The 27,529-nt window shown below is 43.8% G+C and overlaps 1 protein-coding gene across 2 annotated transcripts in view; it reads right to left on the bottom strand.

Annotated features, from left to right (window-relative positions):
• WDR70 (WD repeat domain 70) overlaps window positions 1–27,529 on the bottom strand; it is a 265,622-nt gene that overhangs the window by 163,672 nt on the left and 74,421 nt on the right. For both annotated transcript variants that reach the window (XM_050943791.1, XM_050943792.1), the window contains exons 6-7: window positions 19,941–20,000; window positions 5,812–5,945 (exon numbers count right to left, since the gene is read on the bottom strand). In XM_050943791.1, the coding sequence (XP_050799748.1) occupies window positions 5,812–5,945; window positions 19,941–20,000 (194 nt within the window). The remainder of the gene's footprint in view (window positions 1–5,811; window positions 5,946–19,940; window positions 20,001–27,529) is intronic.

Here is a 27,529-nt window from a genome sequence, read left to right as displayed (position 1 = left end):
TCGCCAATCCTCTGCCGAAGGTTCCTTGGCAGAGCTGCTTTGTTCCTTCTCCCATTGTAAGAAACTTTTCCAAACCAATTAGCAATCACTTCTGCAGGCATCAAAGCAGCACATGGGAAAGCAGAATAGGGACCCAGTCTGAAGAGATAAACCCTTCCATTCTTGCTTACCCTCAGATTCCATACTAGATCCCCGCCTGTGGAAAACAGTGGCAGAATTAAATATTGTCCCCCAGTCACTTGCAGTAACCCTTTAAAAAACACAAACAAAAAACCACACAAGAACTTTTGCCTCATCCTGAATGCTCCAGCTTCCCCAGGACGAACTCACCATGTTTAGAGAATCCATCAAGCTGTGCGCTTGCCAGGGGACACTGAGAAAGAGGTGTATTTTACCATTATGATTCGATGCTCTGAGTGCACTAAAATCATGCTTCTGTTTATTGTTTATTATTCTTCTGCAGATGTGGCCTTCAGGGGAACCCCCTACACACTGGCAGAGTGCCTCCGCCAGATAAGGTAATGACCGAGGAGAAGAAAAGAGGATATGTTTTGGGAGGTGCTCCAAACCTCTGCTGCCACAGAGCAAGCACACAAGATGTGGAGAGAGAGTCAATGAAAATTTTAAAATAGACAGCCAGGAGCAAATTTCAGTGGGCAAGGAGCAGATGCTAAAAGTGATGGAAGAGCAAACGGAGATACTGAAGACCCTAATCATGCTACAAGCAGAACACATGCATGCTCGCCCCTCCTGCATCCCATAAAGAACTGCTTGCCATTCCTTCCCCAAACGCCTCCCAAACATTCCTTGCACATTCCCAGCCTGTTGTAGTACCCTGTTCACTCCACTCTTTCAGACAGCTTCCAGAATAATAATTGGAATTACACCCACCTCTGAGAGCCTCCTTCGGGAGGGGGCCCTTCAGAGCTATCTCCCTTTCAACCAAGTGTTTTCTGTGTGTTGTTTATTGCTATTTAATAAAAAAAACTCTGTTAAAGATAATTATTAATCTTTATTTGTCGCCTACACACGGTGGCTGCTGCTGGAATTAATATACAGTGGCAACTGGCATATTTGCAGACTACAAATCATGGTCAGGAATCAATCAATCAAAATTTTCATGCAAGGTGGTAAGTTAAGCATGGCAGAATGCTTTAGAGGAAGACACATTACTGGAGCTCATTGTCAAAATGGTTCCTCAAAGCCTCCCTGATTCGAACAGCCTCACATTGTGACCCTCTAATAGCCCTGATATCTAGCTGCTCAAAATCAGCAGCAGGCGATCTGCCTTCACGTTCCACTCCTGGAGAAACTTTTCATGCTCAGCCTTACAAGTATTATGCAGCGCACAGAAGGCTGCTATGGCCATGGGAATATTTTTCTCATTTAGGTCTAACCTGCCAAAAAGGCAGCACCCATGCACTTTTAATCTGCCAAAGGCACATTCCATGGTCATTCTGCACCTGGGTCAGCCTACTGTCGAATCGCTTTATGCTGCTGTCCAGGTTTCCTGTGTAAGCCTTCATGAGCTATCCCCTATTGGAATCTTCTGGTCTGGAAAGAAAGTTCCTGCTTGCAACTTTCTATACAGGCCAATGTTCCTGCAGATGTGGGCATCCTGCACCTTCCCTGACCACCCTGTGTTGATATCAGTGAAACGACCCTGGCAATCCACAAGTGCCTGCAATAGCATAGAGAAGTACCCCTTTTTCTTGATGTGCTCCACCGCAAGATGGTCCATCAGCAAAATTGGGTTGTGTGTGTCATCTATCTCCCCACTGCAAAGCCATCCACTATTTCAAGCACATTCCCAGAGTCGCAGTCTTTCATAGCAGGATGTGATTAATGGCCCTGCACACTTGTGTGAATGCAACCCCAGCAGTGGACTTCCCAACTCCAAACTGATTTGTGATTGACTGGTAGCAGTCTGCAATTGCCAGCTTCTACACAGCGATTGCCACGCACTTCTTCACCAAGAGACGAGCTCTAATTTTGGTGTCCTTGCACCACAGCACTGGGACAAGCTCTGCACACAGTTGCAGGAAGTTGGCTTTCCACATCCAAAAGTTCTGCAGCCACTGCTCGTCATCCCAGACCTACATAATAACCCCATCACTCAGTGCTCATTGTGACCCCACCACTCAGTGCTCGTTCGCTGAGCCCAGTAGAGACGGTCCACCATGTGCAGCTGCTCTGTCAATGCCAGAAGTACTCTGGAATTGTTTCTTTCTATGGCACACAACAGATTAGGCACCTCAGATTCCTGTTCAGACTGGGAGCTCATGATATATTGCATAACCAGCCGTGCTGTGTTCATAACAGTGACCGCAACAGTAGAGAGCAGTGCACGTTCCACCCTTTCAGGCAGAGATGGCAAGCACAAAGTAAATGGAACATTGGAAAATGACGTGAAACACATTTGGAAGCCCATGGAATGATGGGACAGAAAAAACTGCATCATGGGATGTTTAGCCCACCCTTACGATGTCCTGTAATCTACTCCGGCTTCTCACTACTCCTAGCTGCAGAACATGGTGAGTAGCACAATGGAGTACCCACAGTGCACTGCTCTCACTGTCAATGCTAGAGCATCAACTGCGGACGCGCTTTACTAACAAAAGGAGTGTTGTGTGATCATGCACAAGCAATGTAATTATAGTGGTTTATGATCGTCAGAATAACTTGCGCGCCTTAACTCTGTAGTATAGACATAGCCTCAGTAACCTATTCCAGTACTTTACTATTCTTATAGCTAGAAAGTTTTTCTTAATATCTAATCTAACCCTTGATGCAGTTTAAGCCAATTACCTCTTGTCCTACCTTCAGTGGACGTGGAGAACAACTGATCACGGTCATCTTCTTTATAACAACCCTTAGTATATTTAAAGACTTATCACGCCCACTCTAAATCCTGTTTTCTCAAGACCAAACATGCCCAGTTTTCTTAACCTTTTGTCATGAATAGGGGGAAGGGTAGCAACCTTTATGTATGCAGTAGCATAAAATCCTTCCTTGGCAGTTGTACTGGACTGCCTTACCTGTAAGGGGCTAAGCAGTTCAAATAACCTAGTTGGACCTGACCAGAAGGACCAATGAGGAAAGAAGATACTTTTGTTGTTCTCTTTTGTTGGTCCCTCTCCGGATGGAGGGAGAAGCCAAACAGGTACAATATCTCCTGAAAATATACCTGGAATAATCCATCTAAAACCACAGAAATTGCATTTGGTTATCTTTTGTTTTGGCTTGTGAATTTTACTATGCTACAGAGGTAGTTTTATTCCTCTTTTTGTAACTGTGAAGCTGAGTCAGAGGGGAATCCTCTGTGTTTTAAATCTTTTTATTAGCCTGTAAAGTCACCTTCCATCTTGATTTTGCAGGTGTGATTTTTTTATTTTTTTCTTTATAAATAAAGTTCTTCTTTTAAGAACCTGATTGATTTCAGCGTCCTGAAGACAAAGGGTCGGGTCTGGTCTGTGCTCACATTGCTAAGGCAATTGGTTGGTATATTATTCTCAAGCCTCCCGAGGAAAGCGGGTGAAAGAGCTTGGGGGGATATTTTGGGGGAATAGAGATTCCAAGTGACCCTTCCTGGAATTTTTGCGTAAATCACTTGATGGTGGCAGCAATACCGTCCAAGGACAACGAAAGGAATTTGTGCATTGGGGAAGTTTTAACCTAAGATGGTAGAATATAATCTTAGGGGGTCTTTCATGTGGGTCCCCACATCTGTACCCCAGAGTTCAGAGTGGGGGGAGGACCCTGAAAGAAGGGTAGCAACCTTTATGCATGCAGTAGCATAAAGGTTGCTACCCTTCCCCCTATTCATGACACCTTTCCTCATAGGTCAGATTTTCTAAAACTCATTATTTCTGTTCCTCTCCTCTCGACTCTCTCCAGTTTATCCACATCTTCCTTAAAGTGTGGCACCCCAAACCAGACACAACAGTCCCGCTGAGGCCTCACCAGTGCTGAATAGAAAAGAACAATTACATATGTATTACATATGACACTCGTGTATTACATATTACATATGACACTTGTGTTAATGCAGCCTATTTAATTTATGATCCTCTATAACCTCCAGATCCTTTTCAGCACTACTACTGCTTAGCAAGTTACTCCTCATTTTGTCCTTGTGCATTTGGTTTTTTCCTTCTTAAGTGAAGTACTTTGCCCTAGTCTTTAAAGAATTTCATCATTGATTTCAGACCAATTCCCCAGTTTATCAAGATTATTTTGAATTTTAATCCTGTCCTCCAAAGTGCTTGCAATCCCTCTCAGCTTGGTGTTGTCTGCACATTTTACAAGCATACACATTATCCAAGTCATTAATGAAAACGCTGAACATTACCAGACCCAGGACAGGCTTCTATGGGATCCCACTAGATACACCCTCCCAAGATAACAGTAAATCATTGGGAACTACTCTTCGAGTTTGGTTTTTCAACCAGTTGTGCATCCATCTTATAGTAAATTCATGTAGACCACATTTCCCTAGATTAATCAAGATATACCACCTTCTACTGCATCCCCATTATCCACTAGGCCAGTAACCCTGTCGAAGAAGGATATTAGGTCGGTTTAGTATGTTTGGTGCCATGTCAGTGCCAGGAGACCTTGCCTTCCTTTCTAGGCGCCAGTGCACTGTGCATCGAAGAGGAGGTGCTCGGCACATGCGCCGCCAACCCAAGGTTGGATTGTAGTTGGAGGGATGCCTCCATGAGGATAATTTTGAGTCTCTGTTCACGATCCTTAAGGGTCCTGAGCTGAAACCCTTTACAAATGTGGCACTTGTCCTTTTGGTGACTCTTGCCAAGGCACTTCAAGCAAGAAGTGTGCAGGTAGCTCTTCAGCATAAGTTTGCTGCAGTCTTCACAAGATTTGAACCCCAGGGACCAAGGCATGCCCTGGTGTCGGGGGAGAAACTGGGGGGAGGGGAGGGCACGCCTGCAACAGAAACTTAGAGAAACAACTACTAATACTACTATTATGAAAAAACTAACTAACTACATACAAATCATGATGGGTCACTGCTAAAGGTGCTTGCAGAAGCAAGAGCGATGGAAGTTCCAACTAGCCATCACTGGCAGCAAGAAGGAACTATGGGGTGGTCAGCTGGGCCCTGTATTGAACCCCATCAAGGCGCAACTCCAGGAGGTGCCCAGGCCGACCCTACAGATACTACTAGGAGAAAAATCTTCTGGCTGTTGTGCACGCAGCAGGCATGCACACACACCTGATTGGAATTGACATGAACAAGCACTTGAAAAAGAACCCATGGCTGGCCCAGAGCAGCTGACTTGCGCTTGCAGGACTCGGGTTTTGGGGCTGAAGGCTCTGATGATGCTCTCCTCAAAAAAAATACTAGTAATTATAGAAGCCCTATTCCTATTAGAGCCCCTACATGAGACTACCATCAATCGTCTTCTTTCTTTATAAGCTAGCATTCTACGAGTAGGAGGGGTGGGGGACGGCACATTCTATCAACCTGCTGCATATAATAAATAAACTACATTTGCATTTGTCTTGAGAGATTTATCCTGTAATTAGCTTATTTGATACCTATGTTTGCTGTGCTAAATATCTGAATAGTACAGTTTGCTGAGCCATCTCAAGAGAAAATATGCATGTCTTTCAAACAAAGCTTGAAATACAGGCAGCATGTAACTATCTCTATCCACATTTTGTCTAATGCAGAAATATTAGGGGATAGTAAAACCTTTCCAACAGAATCATCTTGCAACTTACAGTGTATTGTAGCTAGAAGCTGTAATACAGGGGCTAAGTCAGAAAGATAGTCTCAAAACATACCATTCACAAGGCTGAAGTGATCGAAAAGCTTGAAGAGATGCATCCATTCCAGCGAAGTCCCAAAGCCGAACATCATAGTCATACCCTCCAGTTACCAAACGGGCACCTGAAGGATCCAAACCCAAAGCAGATACCTACAGATAGACAGACCAAAAATAATTGAATGAAGATAATTCAGGGGTAGTCTGATCTTCTTCTTTGTACTCTTTTTTTAAACTGTAACCAGTGCACAGAATGGTACTAGTCTCACACAGACATATTTCACAGTCATTGCCTTAATTTGTTCCTTCCATATGTCAGCCATTTTTCTATCGCCTCTTGTGTGAAGTCTGAATTATGTACAGGGAAATAAAAATCACCTCTGCTGATGGCATCATTTCAGGAAGAAAAGTTAATTAACAAAATATTTTTAATTTTATTTCCATTTGTTTGAGGCAAACTATTTTATTTCTGAATGTAGTTGTTTTCATTTCTCTTACTGAAGAAATGTAATTTCCATTACCTATACAAGGAATACCAATATTTCTAGTAAGATACTCAGCAAATGACAATGAAAACTGCAGAGAGCTAATTTAAAAAGCATTATTAAGAATAGATGATGCATATACTTGAAAATTTACTGGAAAGGTATCATGCTAGTAGCAAAATCAATAGTTCATTGCTATAATTAAAACACATACAAAATGAACATTTCTAACACCTCAGTATAAATTATTGCCCTCAAGTTTCAGTGAAATGCAGCATTTCATTTTAATGAAATAGTCTACAAAATCATGACAGATGTTTAAAACTGCAATTAATGTGTAATTAAATAATTACACCCCAAGAGTTGTCAAACTTTTCATAATATGGAGGACATTAATAGAGTGTGTCTCATGGATATCTACTCTTCCACAGGCAATCACATGGATCATACTTCTTTCCTTCACAATCATCAATTGTGGCATCAATAGTAGTGAATTTGCAGCAACTATAGAAATTGCTTCTATGGAAAAGGACTACTTAGGTAATATTTTCTTCCTCTAAGTGTCTTCAATGCAATATATTGTGGTTTTCAAACAAAGAAAGAAAAAGAAAAATGTTACCTATGACCCCCTAATTTTTATTCTCACAGAAAGTCTGTCTAAAATCCTTAGTGAGAGGAAATGAACTGACATCGTGGTAGAAGCAAAACTGTCAGTCAAGTAAGACATTCAGCCTTGTCCATTAACTCAACTCTCCAGAATAAGGTCTCCTATAAAGGTATGAACAGCTAACTCAGTAAACAGAAGAAATACGAAATCTGAGAAGTGATGAAAAAATTGGGTTACTGCAAATTAAATCCAATTTGAGGGGGTTAGGGTTGGACAGGCTTCCCCTAAGAATGGAATTAGCAAGTAAGAGGTGAAATTTCATGTGTTAGGTCCAAAGTACCACCATTTCATCTCTTTCAGGTGCTTCAGGTTAAGGCAGAATGAGGGAATTTTGACCCAGCGTAGATGGTATTAGCATTGGGAAAAAAGTTCTGGGCTATGCCATGGATTACCTTTTCTTCCTCAAATACATAATCAGTAAAGCACCCAGATCAGAAGCCTTTTTGCCACCAGGAAGACTACCCTCAGCAAGAAGAAATAAAGTGACTTAAAGACATGAGCCATGGGGGCTTGAAGAACAAGTTTCAGACTTCAGAAAGAGCACTGGAAGGCCTTGGGAAGATTCTGTAACCTAACTACCCTAAGGAAAATCTAAGTGCAGGATAGAGATTAATTTAGATTGTTTTCTGGCATCCAGGAGGTCTTGCCAGTGCTTAAGGGTGAACTCTGAAGAAGTGGGACCCAGGGTCAATGGCCGTATCATTTCCATACAGCAGAGTAGTGCCTATTGGAAACATGTTTCCAGAAGGGTAGAGATCAACATATTCTAGTAATGCCTGCTGTTCAGCAGCCAAGCGGTAGGTTTCAGGAATGGGATGAAGGACGGGGCCTTAATGAAGAAAATCTGGAAATTTTAGTAGAAGCACTAGAAGCTTTATGGTCAAGAGGAAAAGACGGTTACTCACCTTTGTAACTGTTGTTCTTCGAGATGTGTTGCTCATATCCATTCCAATTAGGTGTGCGTGCGCCGCGTGCATGTTCGTCGGAAGATTTTTATCCTAGCAACACTTGGTGGGTCGGCCGGGTTGCCCCCTAGAGTGGCACTGCCATGGTGCCGGATATATACCCCTGCTGACCCAACAGCCCTTCAGTTCCTTCTTGCCGGCTACTCCGACAGAGGGGAAGGAGGACAGGTTTGGAATGGATATGAGCAACACATCTCAAAGAACAACAGTTACAAAGGTGAGTAACCGTCTTTTCTTCTTCGAGTGCTTGCTCATATTGATTCCAATTAGGTGACTCCCAAGCCTTACCTAGGCGGTGGGGTCGGAGTGAGATGTCGCAGAACGTAGAGCTGCTGATCCAAATGCTGCATCATCTCTGGACTGTTGAACCAGAGCGTAATGTGAGGCAAAGGTGTGGACCGAGGATCAGGTAGCTGTGCGACATATCTCCTGGATGGGTACATGAACCAGGAAGGTGGCAGATGAAGCCTGAGCCCTGGTAGAATGTGCGGTGAGGTGGCTCAAGGGAACATAAGCCAAGTCATAACAAGTACGGATGCATGCTGTCACCCAAGGTGAGATCCTCTGGGAGGAGACGGATAGGCCCTTCATTCGGTCTGCCACTGCAATGAAGAGTTGGGACGTTTTATGAAAGGGTTTTGTCTGCTCGATATAAAATGAGAGTGCTCTACGGACGTCTAGGGAGTGCAATTGTTGTTCCCGTCGTGATGAGTGTGCCTTTGGGAAGAAGACCGGAAGGAAGATATCCTGGTTGATATGAAAGGCCGATACCACTTTAGAGAGGAAAGCCGGGTGTGGTCACAACTGCACCTTGTCCTTGTGAAACATAGTATACGGTGGGTCCACCATGAGAGCCCTACGCTCAGAGACTTGTCTGGCCAATGTAATGGCTACGAGGAAAGCTGTCTTCCAGGACAGGTATAGTAGCGAGCAGGTTGCTAATGGCTCGAAAGGGGCAGACATAAGTCTGGTTAGAACCAGGCTGAGGTCCCAGGTTGGGGCGGGATGGCGTACTTGTGGATACAGGTGGTCCAAGCCCTTGAAGAACCTAGAAACCATAGGGTGTGAGAACATGGAGCGGCCACTTTCCCCTGGGTGGAAGGTAGAGATGGCCGCCAAGTGCACCCTCAATGATGATACCGCTAGGCCTTGTTGTTTGAGAGACCAGAGGTAGTCCAAGATGGTGGGGATCGAGACCTCGGTGGGAGTAACATTATGCGTTGCACACCAGCAGGAGAAACGCTTCCACTTAGCCAGATACGTTGACCGAGTGGAAGGTTTCCTGCTACCTAGGAGAACTCGTTGTACTGAGGCAGAGCAACGTAACTCAGACTGGCTTAACCACACAACTGCCATGTTGTGAGGTGAAGGGACTGCAGGTCTGGGTGGTGAAGTCTGCCGTGGTCCTGAGTTATGAGATCTGGGCGAAGAGGCAGGGTAATTGAGCTGGCTATCGACAGGTCGAGCAGCATGGTGTACCAGTGCTGCCTAGGCCACGCTGGAGCGATCATGATCAAGTGAGCTCTGCCCCCGCGGAGCTTTATCGGGACTCTGTGAACCAGCGGGAATGGTGGAAAGGCGTAAAGCAGTTGGTTCGTCCACGGTATCAGGAAAGTGTCCGAGATCGAGCCCGGGGACAGGCCTTGGAAGGAGCAGAACATCTGGCATTTCCTGTTCTCGCAGGAAGCGAAGAGGTCTATACAGGGAAAGCCCCACTTCTGGAAAACAGAATGAATCACGTCAGGACGAATCGACCACTCGTGAGACAGGAAGGATCTGCTGAGTCGATCCGCCAGAGTGTTCCGAACCCCTGGGAGAAAAGATGCTACCAGGTCTATTGCGTGGGCTATACAGAAGTCCCAGAGCTGGATGGCTTCCTGACAAAGGGGGGAGGACCGTGTCCCTCCCTGCTTGTTTATGTAATATATGGCTTTTGTGTTGTCTGTGAACACTGAGACACAATGGCCTTGCAAATGCTGTTGAAACGCCTGGCATGCAAGGCAGACTGCTCTCAGCTCTTGGACACTGATCTGCAAGGCCAGCTCCTGAGATGACCAAAGGCCTTGAGTGCAAAGATGGCCGAGGTGAGCACCCCAGCCGAGAGATGATGCATCTGTCATCAGAGACATAGAAGGCTGAGGCGGATAGAATGGCATCCCTGCACACACCAGGGAGGGCGTCAACCACCAGTCGAAGGAGCCTAGGATGCTAGGGGGAATCGTGACTATTATGTCTATGGTGTCTCTGCCTGGGTGGTATACCGAGGAGCCAAGATTGGAGGGGACGGACGTGTAGCCTGGTGTGTTTGGTCATGAACGTACAGGTAGCCATGTGACCCAGGAGACCGAGACAAGTGCGAGCCGAAGTTGTTGGGAAGTTCTGTAGGCCTCAGATAATTGTTACCGTCGCCTGAAACCGAGGCTGTGGTAAGCAGGCTCTGGCGAGATTGGAGTCCAGAATGGCCCCAATGAAGTCTATCCTCTGTGTGGGAACCAGAGTGGATTTCTCTGTATTGATCATCAGGCTTAGACTCATGAATAGGTCCTTGACGATGTCCACATGATGCGTGACTTGTGCCTCGGAGGTCCCTCGAATAAGCCAATTGTCGAGATATGGAAAAACGTGTATCCGACAGCAGCGGAGGGAGGCGGCGACTACAGCCATGCACTTTGTGAATACTCTTGGGGCTGCAGAGAGGACGAATGGAAGGACCATAAACTGGAAATGTTGACGGTTGGCTACAAATCGGAGGTACCGTCTGTGTGAAGGATAAACGGCAATGTGAAAATACGCGTCCTTCATATCCAAGGATGGGATGATGGTCCCCAGGGATACCATGCGGAACTTCAACTTTATCATGAACTTGTTGAGTTTTCGCAGGTCGAGGATAGGTCTGAGACCTCCCTTCGCCTTGGGGATTAGGAAATAGCGGGAGTAGAACCTCTTGCCTCTTTCATCCTTTGGTACCTCCTCTATGGTTCCCATGGCAAGGAGCGTCCACACCTCTTGTAAGAGGAGTTGCTCGTGACAGGGGTCCCTGAAGAGGGACGAGGATTGGGAGTGGAAAGAGGGGGGCGAAATAAACTGGAGGTGGTACCCAAGTTTCACTGTGCGTAGGACTCAACCATCTGAAGTTAGCTGGGACCACGCAGGGAGGAAAAAGGAGAGGCAGTTGTAAAAGGGAGGGAAAGGATTCTGGAAAGTAACTGGTGCGCCGTCCTCGGGCGCACCTTCAAAAGTTTTGCTTTGGTCCCATAGGTGGCTTGGAGGAACCCTGATTTGGCCCCCTTGGGGTCCTGACTGCCGTCTACGACTGGCTTGACCACGCCTTCTGCCAAAGTCCTTCCTCTGTCTAGGCGGAGGGTAAGGGCGGTGAGGTTGGGGGCGGAAAGGGCGGCACTGAGTCATCGGCGTGTGCACGTTGAGAGAGCGCATAATGACCCTGTTGTCCTTCAGGCTTTGCAGCCTAGGGTCAGTCTTTTTAGAAAAGAGGCCTCGACCGTCAAAGGGCAAGTCCTGTATGTTATGCTGTAGTTCCAGCGGGAGGCCTGACACTTGAAGCCATGAAATGCGTCTCATGGCAACTCCCGAGGCCAGAGTCCTGGCTGCAGAGTCTGCTGCATCCAGCGAGGCCTGGAGGGAAGTCCTCGCCACTTTCTTCCCCTCCTCCAAGAGGGCAGCAACTCTTGACGGGAGTCTTGAGGGACTAACTCTATGAACTTGCCCAGCACCGCCCAGGTGTTGTAGTTGTAGCGGCTAAGCAGGGCTTGCTGGTTTACCACTCAGAGCTGGAGGGCCCCTGCAGAGTATACCTTACGGCCCAGTAAAGCCCATGCGCCAAGCCTCCTTCGATTTTGGAGCCGGAGCTTGCTGGCCATGGCATTCCCTCTCATTGACAGACTGTACGACAAGGGAGCAGGGAGGAGGATGGACGTACAGGTACTCGCGCTCCTTAGAGGGCACCATGTACTTGCGCTCAACTCCCCTGGCAGCGGATGGAATAGAGGCTGGAGACTGCCAGATGGTATCAGCATTGGCCTGGATCGTCCGGATGAATGGTAAGGCCACTCTTGTGGTGGCGTCAGCCGACAGAATATCCACCACTGAGTCCTCTATCTCCGGCACCTCCTCTACTTGGAGATTCATACTGAGTGCCACACATCTCAGGAGGTCCTGATGGGCCCTCAGGTCAATTGGAGGAGGGCCTGTGGAGGATGTCCCCACCACCGCCTCATCAGGAGAGGAGGAGGAGGAGAGGCCAGGGACAAGCTGGTCCTGTGTGGACTCCTGCTCTTGGACGACCTCCGGCTCCAGCGGGATCTGGGAGTCTGGAGCCTGAACAGGCACTTCCTCCATACCGGTAGGAGGGGGGCGGCTGATAGTTGCCTCTGGCACCCGATGCTTTGATGGAGCAGAGCGAGATAGGACTGGAGGTACACCTTGGGCCTGGTGATACGCCCAACGTGTCCAGAATGACCACTGATGGGGGCCTTGATTTTGGGCCTGGGTCTCCTGGAAGATTCTGGTGGGCACATCGGAGTCACGGTCCTGTGCATAGGAACTGTCCACATGAGAGGACACCGATGCGTGTCGGGATGGCCGAGGAGCTGAAACTCCCTGGGATGAGTCTCCCTCTAGGACTGATCTCGCTCTGTGTGGCACCGGGGATCAGTACCGGGAGCCATACTGGTACCGGGAACGAGATCGGGACGTAGACGGGAGCGGTGCCGGGAGGTCGACCGGGATCTCAAAGCTCGGCGTCTGGAGTGGCTGCGAGAGTCACGGTGCCAGGAGCTGGATCGGTGCTGAGAGTACCAGGCTGGTGAACGGGACGCTGATCGGTGCCGCGAGTGCGATCAGCACCGAGAAGGGGATCGGTGCCGGGACTGCGATCAGCGTCGGGACCGTGATCGGTTACGGGACCGAGAACGCCGGTGAGATCACGATCATGAGTGGTGCTGCTCTGTGGTGCCGACAGAGGGTGGTCTCATCAAGGCCGGTTTGCCTACAGATTGTATGACCCGCACCTGTGGTGCCGGGGGTTGAGGTAGGGCAGACTCTGTCATCACAATCAGCTTCCTTGCTGTGGAAAATGTCTCCGGTATGGAGGGAATAGTGAGCTCAACCACGGCTCTTGCCGGGGAGCTTTCAGGTACCAGACTCGATGGCCCTTGCGGGACCGGAATAGACGGTGCCAACGTTGTCGGTGCCGCGGCAGGTGTAGGTGCCAGGCAGTTCGATCTAGTCGGGTGCTCTGGCTGCGGTGCAGTGGCACGGAAGTAGCGAGAGTCTTATGTCTCTTCACCCGCAGGGAGAGAGAATGGTGCCGACGATGGTCGGTGCCGACAGGCCTTAGCAGTACCGGTGAAATCCGGTGCCGAAGAAGCGCTTCTGCCACTGGATTGTCCAGCGCTCAGTGCCGAGGGCGGAGGAGTAAGAGCTGCCTCCATCAGGAGCTTTTTGAGATGAAAGTCCCGCTCCTTTTTCGTTCTCGGCTTGAAAGTCTTGCAGATCCGGCACTTATAGGAGAGGTGGGATTCCCTCAGGCACTTAAGGCAGGAGTCATGGGGATCTCCTGTTGGCATCGGCTTGTGACAGGCTGAGCACGGTTTGAAACCCGGTGAACCGGGCATGGGCCCCGGCACTGGGGGCGGGGAAGGGGCTAATCCCCGAACCCCTCTTAACTATATACACTAACAATGTTATAAAAACGAACAAGAATTAACTGCAACTATAGAAATTTCAACTATATACACAAGAATAACAAGAGAACTACGAGTAGCTAGGGAAGTGGAGATCAGCGAAGCTGCGCTCCACTGTTCCAATGACCGACATGGGCGGTAAGAAGGAACTGATGGGCCGTTGGGTCGGCAGGGGTATATATCTGGCGCCATGGCGGCGCCACTGTAGGGGGTGACCCGGCCAACCCACCGAGTTTTGCTAGGGTAAAAATCTTCCGACGAACGTGCACGCAGCGCGTGCGCACACCTAATTGGAATCGATATGAGCAAGCACTCGAAGAAGAACCATGACCTTCTGCAGCAACAAACCCCTTGCTAACAAGATATCAAGAAAAGGTAATACATGAATTCCCTTCCAGTGGTGGAAGGCTCTAACCACACACACCTCTACCCCGACATAACGCGACCTGATATAATGCGGTAAAGCAGCGCTCCAGAGGGGGTGTTGCGCACTCCAGTGGATCAAAGCAAGTTCGATATAACGCTGTTTCCCCTATAACGCGGTAAGATTTTTTGGCTCCTGAGGACAGTGCTATATCAGGGTAGAGGTGTATATGTTTTTCTGTAAATTCTGTGGGAGTAGTAGAGAATTCATAGGGAAGTGTATATATGGAGCTATAAATACTTTTTCTGGTAGCAAAAGCATAGAAACCTGTGGTGAGATTTCCAGATTTTTTTAAATGTGAAAGCAGACTTCTCCAAAAGTGCTATATGTCAAAGTCACCAGTATCTCTGGGTACCATTATACATGTCCGAGATTCCATCCTGAGACCTACCAGAAAAATTCAAGTTGTGTAGGAAGTGATGATAGTGATTAATCACGCAACTTCCTTTCTTCTGAGTCAGTACTAATCCAATCACCCAGCATAATTTTAAGAGTGTGCTGCTGCTGGAAGTGCCATCTTTCAGGTGAGATATTAATAAAAAACCCTGATAACCCATTATATTTTTCACAAGAGCAGATATTTATGTCCAGGATCTCTACACAAACTGGAATTTGGCTATTATATCCTGCTTACCTAAATTCCCCATGGAGTTTCAATTGGATACAGCATTTTTCTTCATTTTCTACCCTAAACTGTTTAAATATATCACTGTACAAGGGGCCATCAAAAGGTCCCAGGCACCACATAATCTTCAGGCCCTGTCCACTAGGATAAATTTCACATTTAGGACAATGATAAACAGAATGTGACTACTTAATGATTTCGCATTTCTGGAAAAGCTAATTATTTAATAATTTAAACATCTTTGCACACCATTCACCTTGTTTAGGATTTGTAGACTGTAGAGCCTGTGCACAAACCCCATATTAACCATGCATTCAGGTAATATTCGAAAATGGGCTCCATTGCTACAATTACTATCTATACTGTCCCAGCTGTGATTTGAAAAGTTAAAAAGCATGATATTCAGAACATCTCTTTATGTTCTTTTTCCCATGCTCACCTAGAGTCAAAGCTGTCAGGAAAAATTTATCTCTGCAGTTTCTTTGGGAAAAAGTAACTCCTATTACTCTATACAAGCAAAGCAACTGGAAAATTAATCAGGTTTCTGGAAAGAACCTTTAGCTTGGGAAATCTTTTCTGATTCATTTCAGCTGCACAGGAATACAGTCATCATCAGCCTAAAATCATTAGATTGAAGAAATACAGATGGGATATTTAAGTTTAGATGAAATATATTTAATAAATGAAACTCCATTGACTATGTCCTGAAAAAAGATAATGAGTTCCACTCATTTTTAAAGGATTGACATTTTACTGTATGAATGTGTAGATGTGTAATTTCATTATAAATAAACTGGATAGCCCTTCTGTGGAATAACTGCTTTTTCCAGTGATCTGTTTTGTTCATTTGATCCAATCTATTTGTACTGTATATGCCTAATCTGTATCTCACCTCTTCTCAAATTGATGACAGCCACATTCTTAGGTAGTTAAAATGTTTCTAAGAGGCTTCCCAGACTATAATTCCCAACAATAAACATTTTAATTAGAAATGACAACTTCCATTTTAAAATGTCACACAAATATAGAAACTGCATTAAAGAAGCAGCACTCCATAACTTGGACATGGATAATACAACCTGTTCTCTACAATGTTGTGCCTTTGTTGTTTTATTTTTTTACAAGCATTGATAATGCCAGACATTTGTACTAAAACTTTATAGTATATATAACCTAGTTCAAATTAAAAGTATATTTAAAATATTGACTGAAAGCAAACCAAAAAATAAGTTATTTTTATATTTCCATAAATGTTTTGATATACAGCAAATCAACTACGCAAAGTGCACTCAGACTGTTTACGCAGGCCATAACTGAATCACTTCAGGTCTGAAAAATAAAGTGTCTTTCAAAGGAACTTCCAACAGACACCAAACAGTACTGTTAAGAAGATGAGATGTTGAAAGATCAAGAATCTATTCATTTAAAATGCAAATCATATAAGGTTTTTAGGAAACCCTGGCAAACCATCAAGCTTATAAAATATACCTTTCATCTATATTTAAGCAGCATCCAAATGAGCACAAGATAAATTTTGTGTTCTGTTCTAACATATTTTGAGAATTTGTTCAAACTACTTTAAGGCTGGACAATATTTTTCAAAAAGATGTGTCCATTTCATTTTTAATCTTTTCCAATTATTCAGTTGACCAGTAGCAGCACAATACAATGGGAAATTGATCAGTGGTGATCTGAACTAATCTATATTATCACAGATGTTCCAGCAGATTAGTTGATATACAAACAGTTGTACAGAACACATAATTCATTTCTCAGGTAATTTAATCTAACGTACTGCAGAAGTAGATAGCACCTCACACAAAATAGGAAACTAGTTTTTCTAAAGGTTATAAACAATTAAGAAAGGCACATTTTATACATGTATGATTCTGCATAAGATCTAATTCATTCTTAGGTCTTGAGGTTGCCAATATAGGCACCCCACCCCAAATCCGATGCTTCTGATAGCAAAGTCATTGTGGGCTATGGGGTTGCGAAGGGTACCCCAGTCAACACTGAGTTTGGATCCAACCACCACACCAGGGACACCAGAACTGGCTACTAAGTGTGCTGTGAAAAGTAATATGAACAAACATACAAATATCACTTTTCATAGAAGACTTAATCAGCCCCGGCAAGCCCGGGGACAAATTAAGTGCTGGAGGGGAGACGGTTACAGAGGCAGCAGAGGCCTGGGGCGATGAGGCACTGAGAGACGCAGTGGAGGCCAGGGATGATGGGTGAGGGGTGAGTTCAGGACCAGAGCCCACCACCATGCAATTCGGCAATGGAACCCAAAGCCCCACACCCAGGGGACAGGGGCTGGCGATGGAGACTGAAGCTCCACGGCTCGAGCCTGCCACCAGCCACTCCAGGGCTGAAGCCCAACTCCATTGCTCCCCAGAAGGTGGGGAACTCACTGGCTACCTGAACCTCCAGCTTGTCTCTCTCCAAGGGGGGGCAGGCTACAAGCACTGCTGGTGGCCACTGAGGAGGGGCCGCTGCTTTGCCCACCCCACCACCACCCATCACCACTCAGGAGGCTGTGGCTGCAAGAAAAGCTCCTGGTGGCCACCTAAAGCCACAATGGCTGCATTTGGGAAATGCTGGTTTAGACCATGCTGAGTTTGAGCTGATAGCTAGACATCCACGAGGGGACAGCCAAGATTTTAGTTTGAACAAAAGGAGATAGGTTGGGAGTAAAGAGGCAGATCTGTAAGTCATCAGCACAGAGATGTAGCTGAATTTCTGTTTGCAGATGAGATTACCCAGAGATAGGGACCAAAGACAAAGACCTATGGAGACCCTACAGAAAGTTGCAGGGAGAGTGTGAGAAGGATCCTCTGAACTAGGACACGCTGCAGGAGTAATTAGAGAGGTAGGAGGAGTACCAGGAAAGGATAGCGCAAAGGCAGGGTAAGACCTCAAGAAGAGTATGGTCAAAGGCAGCTGACTGGTCAAGGAGGATGAGGATGGAATACTGGTTTTGAGATTTGGCTAGGAAAAGGTCATTAGAGACTTTGGCAAGAGTGGTTTCACTGTAGTGCAAAGGGTGGAATGGAAGTCAGATCGGAGAAGGTCTAGGATGGAATTGGAGGAGAGGAACTCCAGACAGCTTTTGTAGACAACATATTCTATAATCCTAGAGATGAAAGAGAGATGGAAGATGAGGCAGTAGTTGGAAAGGCAAGTGGAGTCAGGGATGGGTTTCTTTTAAAATGGAAGATACTAAAGTTCGCTTGTATTGTGAGGAGAGGAGCCAGAGCAAAGCCAGGTGTTCAGATAAAGAGTGAGGAAGGGGATGAAAGTGGGCATACTAGAGGTCAGGAGATGAGATAGGATGGGGTCACTGGAGCAAATGAAGGGATTACAGGAGGAAAGCAGATGAGAAACTTATGTGTCTGTGACAGGGAAAAAAAGAGTTATAATATGCTAAGTACCTTCCACACACACAAGAACACAGCCCCTACCCCAAAGAGCTCACAGCTGAAACATTCCACACAGCTTTCCACCCACAGATGTCAAAATATTGTGGATAAGCGCAAAAAAATGTGGATAAGCGCAATTATTCACATTTCACACATAAGGAGAGAGACAGATTGATTAGGGGACTTTTCCAAGGTCACATACCAAATAAGTGGCAGAGCTGGGATCAGAACTTAGGTTTTTTTAAGATGTTTTTTCAAGATTCCTGAATTTTCCTGAATTTCAGAGTAGGGCACATCTGATTTGCTCTGATTTATTATGCTGTAATATTTTTGTATTTAACACAAAGTAAGAATGCACTAAAAATGAACAGTGGGGATAAAAAAGGAACATGCTGTTTTAGTGAAATAACACAGTCTGAATATTATCATGTGTAGAGTCATTGATTAAACTGAGCTATCCCAGACGAGAAAGACATTCCTGACCTGGTATCATGAAGGTTTTATTGCACCAGCATTTTAAATACCATATTTAACTGCTGTGTATGAAAAAAAAAATCATTTCAGTGATGAGTGTAAAAAGCCACGTTAAAACCCTGACATTTTTATACAATAAATTCATACATACACACACTTAAAAATTCAAAAATGTTTAAGCATTATCATTTACACATACAGAAAAAGTATGCAGCAGGGATTACTATTTTCATGGAAGTCCTCCTGACACTTCACTCAAATCCCAGGTATTCAACAGCTTCTCCACCAGAGATACGTCAGAACTGGAAAAAATGCTATAGGTTTACATGGGTATTAAAATTTGGAAAGTTTGGTGCCACAGCATCCTGCTGTGAACAGTCAAAAGAAATCACAAACTGCTTATGAAGCTCCACCAAGAAAACCTAGTGAAAGACAGTCTGCCCTACAAGCAGGACCACTCTAACCATGTTGGTTGAGGAGTTATTCTAGCTCAAGGATTTTTCTCTCTTGAGACAGCATTCACACACTTTAGAGGTTAGTGGTTATTAGCCACGAATGTTACATTTGTATTAGCATTAGTATTACAGCTCCTGTATTAAACTGAAGGAAAAGATGAAATTTGGCAAAATAGTCATCCTCCTTGAGAGGAAGAATCTGTAAGAAGTCTGCAGGAGAAAGCGAGCCCCTTGCTTCACTCACTGCAAATCTTGAAAGGTAAAAAACTGCACGTCATAAGGTTCACTCAAGAGGGTTCTTTTGTGAATGGTATGATAAATGTGCAAAAGGACATCGTTACTGGGACTTGGATTGTCTCATCAGTTAAATTTTTTATACTACCACTAATTTTTGTTTTATTCTCAAGGCAGAAAATTTGAATTCTTCAATTTGAATTCTGAATGACCCACAAGAACATCAAGACTTCAGTGTGTTCTGACATGGACTTCTTGTCATTTGCTTTTTTCCTAATCCTTTTGGAAAGAAAACGAAGGAGCTTAAATTATTTCCCAACAGCATTCAGCTCTTATGATCCAGTTTTCCAGTTAAGGATTTACCCACAGCCCCAAACTACAGATATCAGCAGCCACTACCCCCAAAAAAAGGCATTTTGCAACCATCAGTCTTTATGACCTAAATCTTCATCTCCAAATATCAGGCCTTTAGTTGCTTATCTTCATGGCTGCAGAGTCCAGAAAGGAACTTTGTATTGGCACTGGTGGCTACTCAGCTGGACAGAGGTTACTCACCTTTTCCTACTGTATTTCATTTTAAGTTTTATGGCTGTTGCCACCAATTATATATTTATCTCATTTGTCATAAGTGGTTCAAAAATTCTGGAGAAATCCATAAGGATATAAAAAGTCTAGGAATGATCACTTACAGTTTTGGTCCCGTGCTGGAGTGTAATTTCATGAGAGTCTGGAATTTTCTTGATAGGGTTCTGAAACAAAAAAAAAATAGATACAATTTTATGGATGCAGCCTATTGCCATTACATCAAGAAAACCACTGCAATAAAATAAGCTGCTTACCCTGAACAGGAAATGAAAACCAATTTCTACTTTTTCCTGATAATGTTTTTGAGAGTAAAATCATTTCAGCATAAAATGTTTTAAAATATGTATATGACATTAATGAGGTAGCAGTACTCTAAACAGAATAATGGATAGGGTTTAAGTATTTAAGGAGAAATTCCATGTAGGGTTCTTATAGTTTCAATGAGAAGAAACCTTACAATTTGGGATCTTTTAAAAATGAACATATACCTAAGGGAAGTGAAACAATTAAAAACTAATGAAAATCTAAATTATTATTCTTTTTCCATTTTGTCCAGTAGAAAAAATAAAACTTCTCCTGTTGGGCCCTTGATCCCAAAGACCGTAAAATCTTCACTTACAGCTGTTAATAAATCATACTCTCTCTCAAATCATTGGAATTTGTCAAGTATTATTTATTACACATTTAATGCAACAATCTAAAACTACATCATAACAATTCATGTTATATATAATGTAGCTAGGACAAAGGATAGGCTTTAAAGATTTATATCAAGCTCTACTGTGACCACAAGCATGCCACTAGGACAGTTTTTGTGTCAAGCTATGCGACGTAGTCAATCTGATGTAATTCAGAGCAGTTTGTTTTAACCCAATATATAGACCTAAAGCCATTTACAAGCCCCAGAAGATTTATAAGAACTCTAAAACATCTATTTAGCAACTGTTACAAATATGTAAATAGTTACTCTAAATAGTAAAGTTGAAGGAATTTCAGTCTGTGTAAGTTAAAGTTTTAATGAAGGTCACTTGAACCATTCACAAAACACTAATTTAACTGGCATTACTTAATGTTCTAAAATAGTTACAATCCATCTTTCTGATGTCAGATCTGTTGTTATAAATTTCTACTACAAGAACTTGATTAAAAATTACTTTTTAAAGTATAGTTTACCATGTAATTAGTAAAACTGTCCATAGGGTAGAGCCTTAACAAGGGATATCAAAACTCACAGACACCAGATACCACAATCCAAGTTGCTTGTATTAGATTGTTGCACATTTATTTGACATAGGTGTAGCATAAGGTTAAATAATTCCTATTTTAATTTCTTTCCATTTACATTCTATGTGCCCCAAATGGTCATTAGTGTAAATATAATACAGAGTTTGACATAGCCTCTTTAGGAGAAGGGTTCAAATCAGAGACACGTGCTTAGTTAAACAGCCTATACTTGTTCTCATTTTCAGACTCCAGACAATTTTTCAGAAAAGGGGATAATTCTACATACAGCCCACAGGACCACTTAGTTGAATGTCAGCATAAAGTACCCTAACGGATCACAACTCCAGATCCAAATACCTGCAACCTTACGGAAGAAGTTTGGATCTGGAGCCCTATTTATAATTCAGGCCCCACCTCTACAAAGCACCAGAAAAAGTTATTTTTGTATTATTAATTAAGCCTCCAGTGGCTGAGACTCTTTAATATTCTAAAGTGCTTTTAATTACTGTTTGGGTGATACCAAGAACTGCTCATCAGTAATTTATGGTACTTGATATCACCAAGAGCTCTAGAGCATTTTATAAACAGGAGGCAGGCAAGGAAAATCATATATATAGATAGTGATAAGTTTCAGAGATTTATGCATCTGCCACAGCAGAGGAAGCACCAACTTTCAAGCACAACCTCCATCACCAAAGAGATAAAGAATCTTCATTGGTTAGCAGCAGCAAAAACAGCATTTTGAACGCTCTTAGTATATTCAGTGCAAGGGTGAAAGAAAAATGTTATACGCTTGCTCACAAAAAACAGGTTTACTTTCAAAATTATGTCTATATTTCAGTACTTAATGTCGTTTTAAGGGGTAGCCTGTCTGTCTTGTGGGGTCTTTCAATGTGTTACAAGGCAAGGGAGCCCTTACAAATATGAAAAAGGAGGTTTGTCACTACCATACTAAGTAGTAAGGAACTGGACTATTTTCAATTAGTTGTTTATGCTTCATCTTTTAGGTGAGTTACAGCACTTATCAAAAAAAATTAACATAACTTTATTTAACTATCTCAAAGCTACCAAGAAACACCAGTAAAAAAGCTTCCCATACAATTCCCTCAGATTAGTAAATAAAATGTTCAAGACAGACCAACATTTATTTCATTTCAATCTCTAGTACCTCCAAGTGGTGGTAATTAGGTCTCCTTCTCTTTGAGATGAACACAAAGTTCACATAAAGAGGTTTCTTGTTGTGAAGCACTCATGTTGAACATATTTCTGGCTGCTTAACAATAAAGGCAGAGCAACAGATATGCGTACACAGTATCACCTGATAAATCTTAGAATTCTAACAGCTTGTTCCTGAAAATCAAACACAGTCAGAGGGTTCATTGTGCTATACTCTGTGCTGTCCAAGGGATTCCTGACATTTAAACTATCTGTTTAGATTATTCAAAACAAATTAAGATAACAACCTCCAGGGACATATCTTGGCAAAGCATCTCTTAAAAATAGCCAAATATTTACCAAAAAAAAAAAAAAAAAACCCTCACCAATGTGACTCATTCTATTTTAGTAACTCTAAACTTCCTAAATTATGGAGGACACTATAAATATCTCAAACTTGCAAAAACAAATGTCTATATATGAACACAAGTACAGATGTAACTAGTGACTTTCCAGTAATGTAATTCCAAAAAACAAGAAACACCAGAGAAGGATTTTTCACACTCTAAAGAAAAAAAATTAGGTAGTATATTCTGACAATTGCTGACTTTTGTGCTAGGAAGAACATCTTAGGAGTTTAATTATAAGCTTGAATAAATACTAAAAGAAATTGTTTGTTCAATATAAAACTGTACATTAACTTTGGGTTATTAACTTGGAATCCCAATGAAATACAGGGTGCACTTACTGTAAGGTGGGTGCAAAACTGGTTGAAAGACCATATTGAAAGAGTGGTTACAATGGATCTCTGTAAAATTCGGGGGATAGATCTAGTGGGATCCTGCAGGGGTCTGTGCTGGGTCTGGTACGAGTCAATGTTTTCATTAAGGACTTGGATAATGGAGTGGAGAGTATGCTTATAACATTTGTAGACAACAACAAGCTGAGAAGGCACCAAGCACTTTGGAGGACAAAGTAAGAACTCAAAATGAATGGAACAAATTGGAGGAAAATGAGTCTAAAATCAACAAGATGAAATTCTATAAAGACAAGTACAAAGTACTACACTTAGGGAGGAAAAATCAAATGCATAATTACAAAATGGAAAATAATTACCTAAGTGGTAGTACTGCTGAAAAGGGGGTTTATAGAGGCTCACAAACTGAATATGAGTCAATGACGTGATGGACTCACAAAAAAGGCTAATATTCTGGGATGTATTCATAGGAGTATTGTATGTAATTATTCCACTTGGCACTGATGAAGCCTCAGTTGGAGTATTGTATTACATCCAGTTCTGGTCAGCACATTTTAGAAAATATGTGGACAAACTGGAGAGAATCCAGAGAAAGCAACAAAAATGGTAAAAGGTTTAGAAAACCTGAACTTTGATGGAAGGTTAAAAAACTGGAATAATTAGTCCTAAGAAATGACAGGAGGCGGGGAGGGCACCTGATAACCATCTTCTAATATGTTAAGCATTGTTATAAAGAAGAAAGTGACCAACTGTTCTCCCCATCCACTAAAGGCAGGATGAGAAATAATCAGCTTAATCTGCAGCAAGTGAGATTTAGGTTAGATATTAAGAAAACCTTTTTAACTACAAGAATATTTAAGCACTGGAATAGGCTTCCAAGGGAGGTTGTAGAATCGAGGGCTTTAAGAATATGTTAGACAAACAGCTGTTTAGGAACAGTACGTTAGACAAACAGGGATGTTCAGGAACAGTTCGTCCCGCCTCAGTGTAGGGGGCTGGACTGGTTAATCTCTCAAGGTACTGTCCAGACCTACATTTCTAGGATTCTGTGTTAGTCTATTGCCATGCTAAATAATGTTGAATTTGAACTGAGAATTCGTACCCTACTAGGAGCAACAAGAAATCTGAACAGATATTCTTGAGTGTAATAAACAAAAGCTTTGGTATTGCAACTTTAGTTTCCTTCCCACTTATCACAGGAATTGACCTGTCTGATTAACATTTTTCCTTGTATTTCTACAAAACATTGCATTTTTATTGCTTTAAGATGTTAATGAGTTTTTAAACCTGTAAAATATTGTTCAATTAGCCAGCAGCCCCTGCTCCTTTAAATTGACTTTTCACGGTTGAGAATTTGGTCTCAGCTTGCAAACAATTTCTGCAGAGAAAATCACAAGTCCAAAATCTGGACCACTGTGCCTCTTTGTTGCAGGTAACTCCACCTCTACCTGTTTGCTGGGCTTTCAGTGTCTCCTCCCTGCAGTCTCTTCTTTCTCAGCTCCAGATGGAGCTTTTGCTTATCTCGAAGCAACTATAGGTTAATACCAACACAAGGCTTCTTCAGATTGGTGATCTCCTTCCAGAAAGTCACTTTAAAAGACAAGACAAAATATGAGGAGCACACCAGTCATTCTACAATTTGGACTAAACCTAGCTGAACCTGAGGTGAACCTTGGGAAAGCTAAATAAAGCAGAATAAGAACATAAGAATGGCCATACTGCGTCAAACCAAAGGTTCATCTAGTCCACTACCCTGTCTTTCGACAGCGGCCAAAGCCAGGTGCTTCAGAGGGAATAAACAGAACAGGTAATCATCAATGATCCATCCCCGTTGCCCATTCCCAACTTCCAGCAAACAGAGGCTAGGGATCATATAGGGTGGAAGGGAATGGGCTTGGAACCCCCCTCAGTTCCTTTGCACTAGACGTCCTGGGAAAGACGCTGATGCAGAGGGGATGGAGGATGGGTCATGGAATACATCTGACTCATGTCTTGAAGAACCATAGTTACAGTAAGTAACCATTTCTTCTTTGAGTAGATGCTGACGTGTATTCCAACTAGGTGACTTGCAAGCAGTACCCCGATCCGGAGGTGTGGCTCAGACTCTATCTGAATAAGGATCGCAGAACCGTTCTTCCAACATTAGTGTCCACTCTGGAAGAAGCAGTGATCACGTAATGGTCCATAAATGTTTGTATGGACAACCATGTGGTGGCCCTGCATATATCCAACATGGAAATGTCATTGAGGAACACTAATGACATTGCATGTGCTCTCATCGAATGAGCTCACATCTGCTGAGGCATAAATGATGCTATCTCATATGCAGTCTTGATGCATAATGTTATCCATCTAGAGATGGTCTGCACAGACTGCCTGTCCTTTCATGCAGTCTGCATATGATACAAACAGGAGAGGCAAAACACAAAACTGTTCAGATAAAAGGCTAGATAGCATCTATTGTCTAACATACGGAGGCATTGTTCCTCCAGGGAGGAATGTGGCTTGGGGAAAAATACATGCACACACATTAGTTCAAATGAAACCACCTTGGATGTGAACTTCAGGTATGGCAGCAATGTTACCTTGTCCCTAGAGAACTGCGTAGAAGAAGGCCCCAATACCAGGGCTGCAACTCATCCACTCTCCTAGCAAACGTAATAGCTACCAAGAACGCAGTTTTCTGAGACAGGAGGGGCAGCAGACAGGAAAGAAGAGGCTTGAATGGACCCCCCATTAGAACTGCTCAAACGTGTTCAGGTCCCACAAAGGGACCAGCTCTCAGACTAGAGGATGCAGGCAGAGAAGTCCTTTCAGAATTCTCATTGGAAAAAACTGATTTCCCTTGGATCGGGAAATGAAACTCCGATATTGCTGCCAAGTTCACTCGCAGCCAACTGAGTGCCAAACCCAATTTCTGAAGGTACAGCAGGTATTCCAATGTTTCTTGGATCAAAGTTCCCACAGATGAGCCTTGTGGGCTAAAGACCATAATGAAAACATCTTCCACTTCACCAAGTAGGCCATCCTAGTGGAAGGTTTCCTACTGTTGAGTAGGATCTGTTGGACAGTCTCCGAGTAATGCTCTTCCTCCTCATTCAGCCATGCAGCAACCACACCGCAAGGTACAGACAGCTGATCGCCAGATGTAGGGTGTGGCCACAGCCCTGTGTGAGGAGATCAGGAAGGAGAAGAAGCAGCATGGGACAGAGCAAGGAAGTCCGAGAACCAGCAGTATATCTATGATAAGGATGAGCTTGCTTGCTGTGTTTGATTGTTTAAAGAAACAATAAAAAAATTCTGCTTAAAAAAAATCCAAAACTTTTGAACCATCTCAGCTTGTGACCAAACGCCTGAGCCCATCCAGTCAGAGATTTTTCCAGGTTTCTGATACTCTGCTGACTTCCTTGACTCATATCTGTTTCCATAACTTTGGGTTCATTTAGGTTAGAACATAAGAACAGCCATACTGGGTCAAACCAAAGGTCCATCCACCCCAGTATCCTGTCTACTGACAATGGCCAATGCCAAGTGCCCCAAAGGGAGTGAACCTAACAGGTAATGCTCAATGATCTCTCTCCTGCCCATCCATCTCCACCCTCTGACAAACAGAGGCTAGGGACACCATTCCTTACCTATCCTGGCTAATAGCCATTAATGGACTTAACCTCCATGCATTTATCTGCTTCCTAGAGACTCGCTTCATGGGGTCCCTCACAAACTGAAGACGGTTACTGTGCGTTTCTCTTTAATAGCTTATGTACATACTCACGAACTGAGCATTTGAGCTCAGAATCTGGGATGAGCCTATGTTGTGAAAACTGAAATGCTCAAAACAGCACATGCATTGGAATGGACCCAGGGTGCTAAAATTAAATTAACCCAGGGATTCTCAAACTAGGGGTCAGGACCCCTCAGGGAGTCACGAGCTGTCAGCCTCTACCTCAAACGTCGCTTTGCCTCCAGCATTTATAATAGTGTTAAATATATAAAAAAGTGTTTTTAATTTATAGAGGGGGGGGTCGCACTCAGAGGTTTGCTATGTAAAAGGAGTCACCAGTATAAAAGTTTGAGAACCACTGAATTAACCCCCTCTGGAGCCTCAGGGAATGTGGGGGGGGGGGGGGCGGGGTCTCCCTTGGTAGGGTTGGAAAGGATATTGCTCTTCTCATGTGATCCCTCCCCCAGTGGCTAATTTTAAATGAAGCTATCCTCCCATGACATGAATCTCCCTATGGCACTGAAATTAAATATAGACTATAATTTGGCATTTGAGAAGTGAAAGGGATGGTAGCCCTAATGGAAACACTAACAGCTTGGCTCTTCTGAAGGCATCAAACTGCTGAATGAGCTTTAGGGTAGGGAAGGCTGTGTCTCCCAAACAGCCTGGCCCTGACCCCTATCTGACCCCCACCCACTTCCTGCCCCGACTGCCCGCCCCCCCTCAGAATTCCCGATCCCTCCTGCTCCTTGTCCCCTCACCGTCCCCCAGAGACTCCCTCCCTAACCACCACCCCGGGACCCCACCCCTGCTCCCTGTCCCCTGAATGCCCCAAC

Source organism: Gopherus flavomarginatus, chromosome 3, assembly GCF_025201925.1.
Source record: "Gopherus flavomarginatus isolate rGopFla2 chromosome 3, rGopFla2.mat.asm, whole genome shotgun sequence".
Taxonomy (NCBI): Eukaryota; Metazoa; Chordata; order Testudines; family Testudinidae; genus Gopherus; species Gopherus flavomarginatus.
Note: the sequence above shows the minus strand (reverse complement) of the source record. Positions and strands in the feature narration are given on the sequence as shown.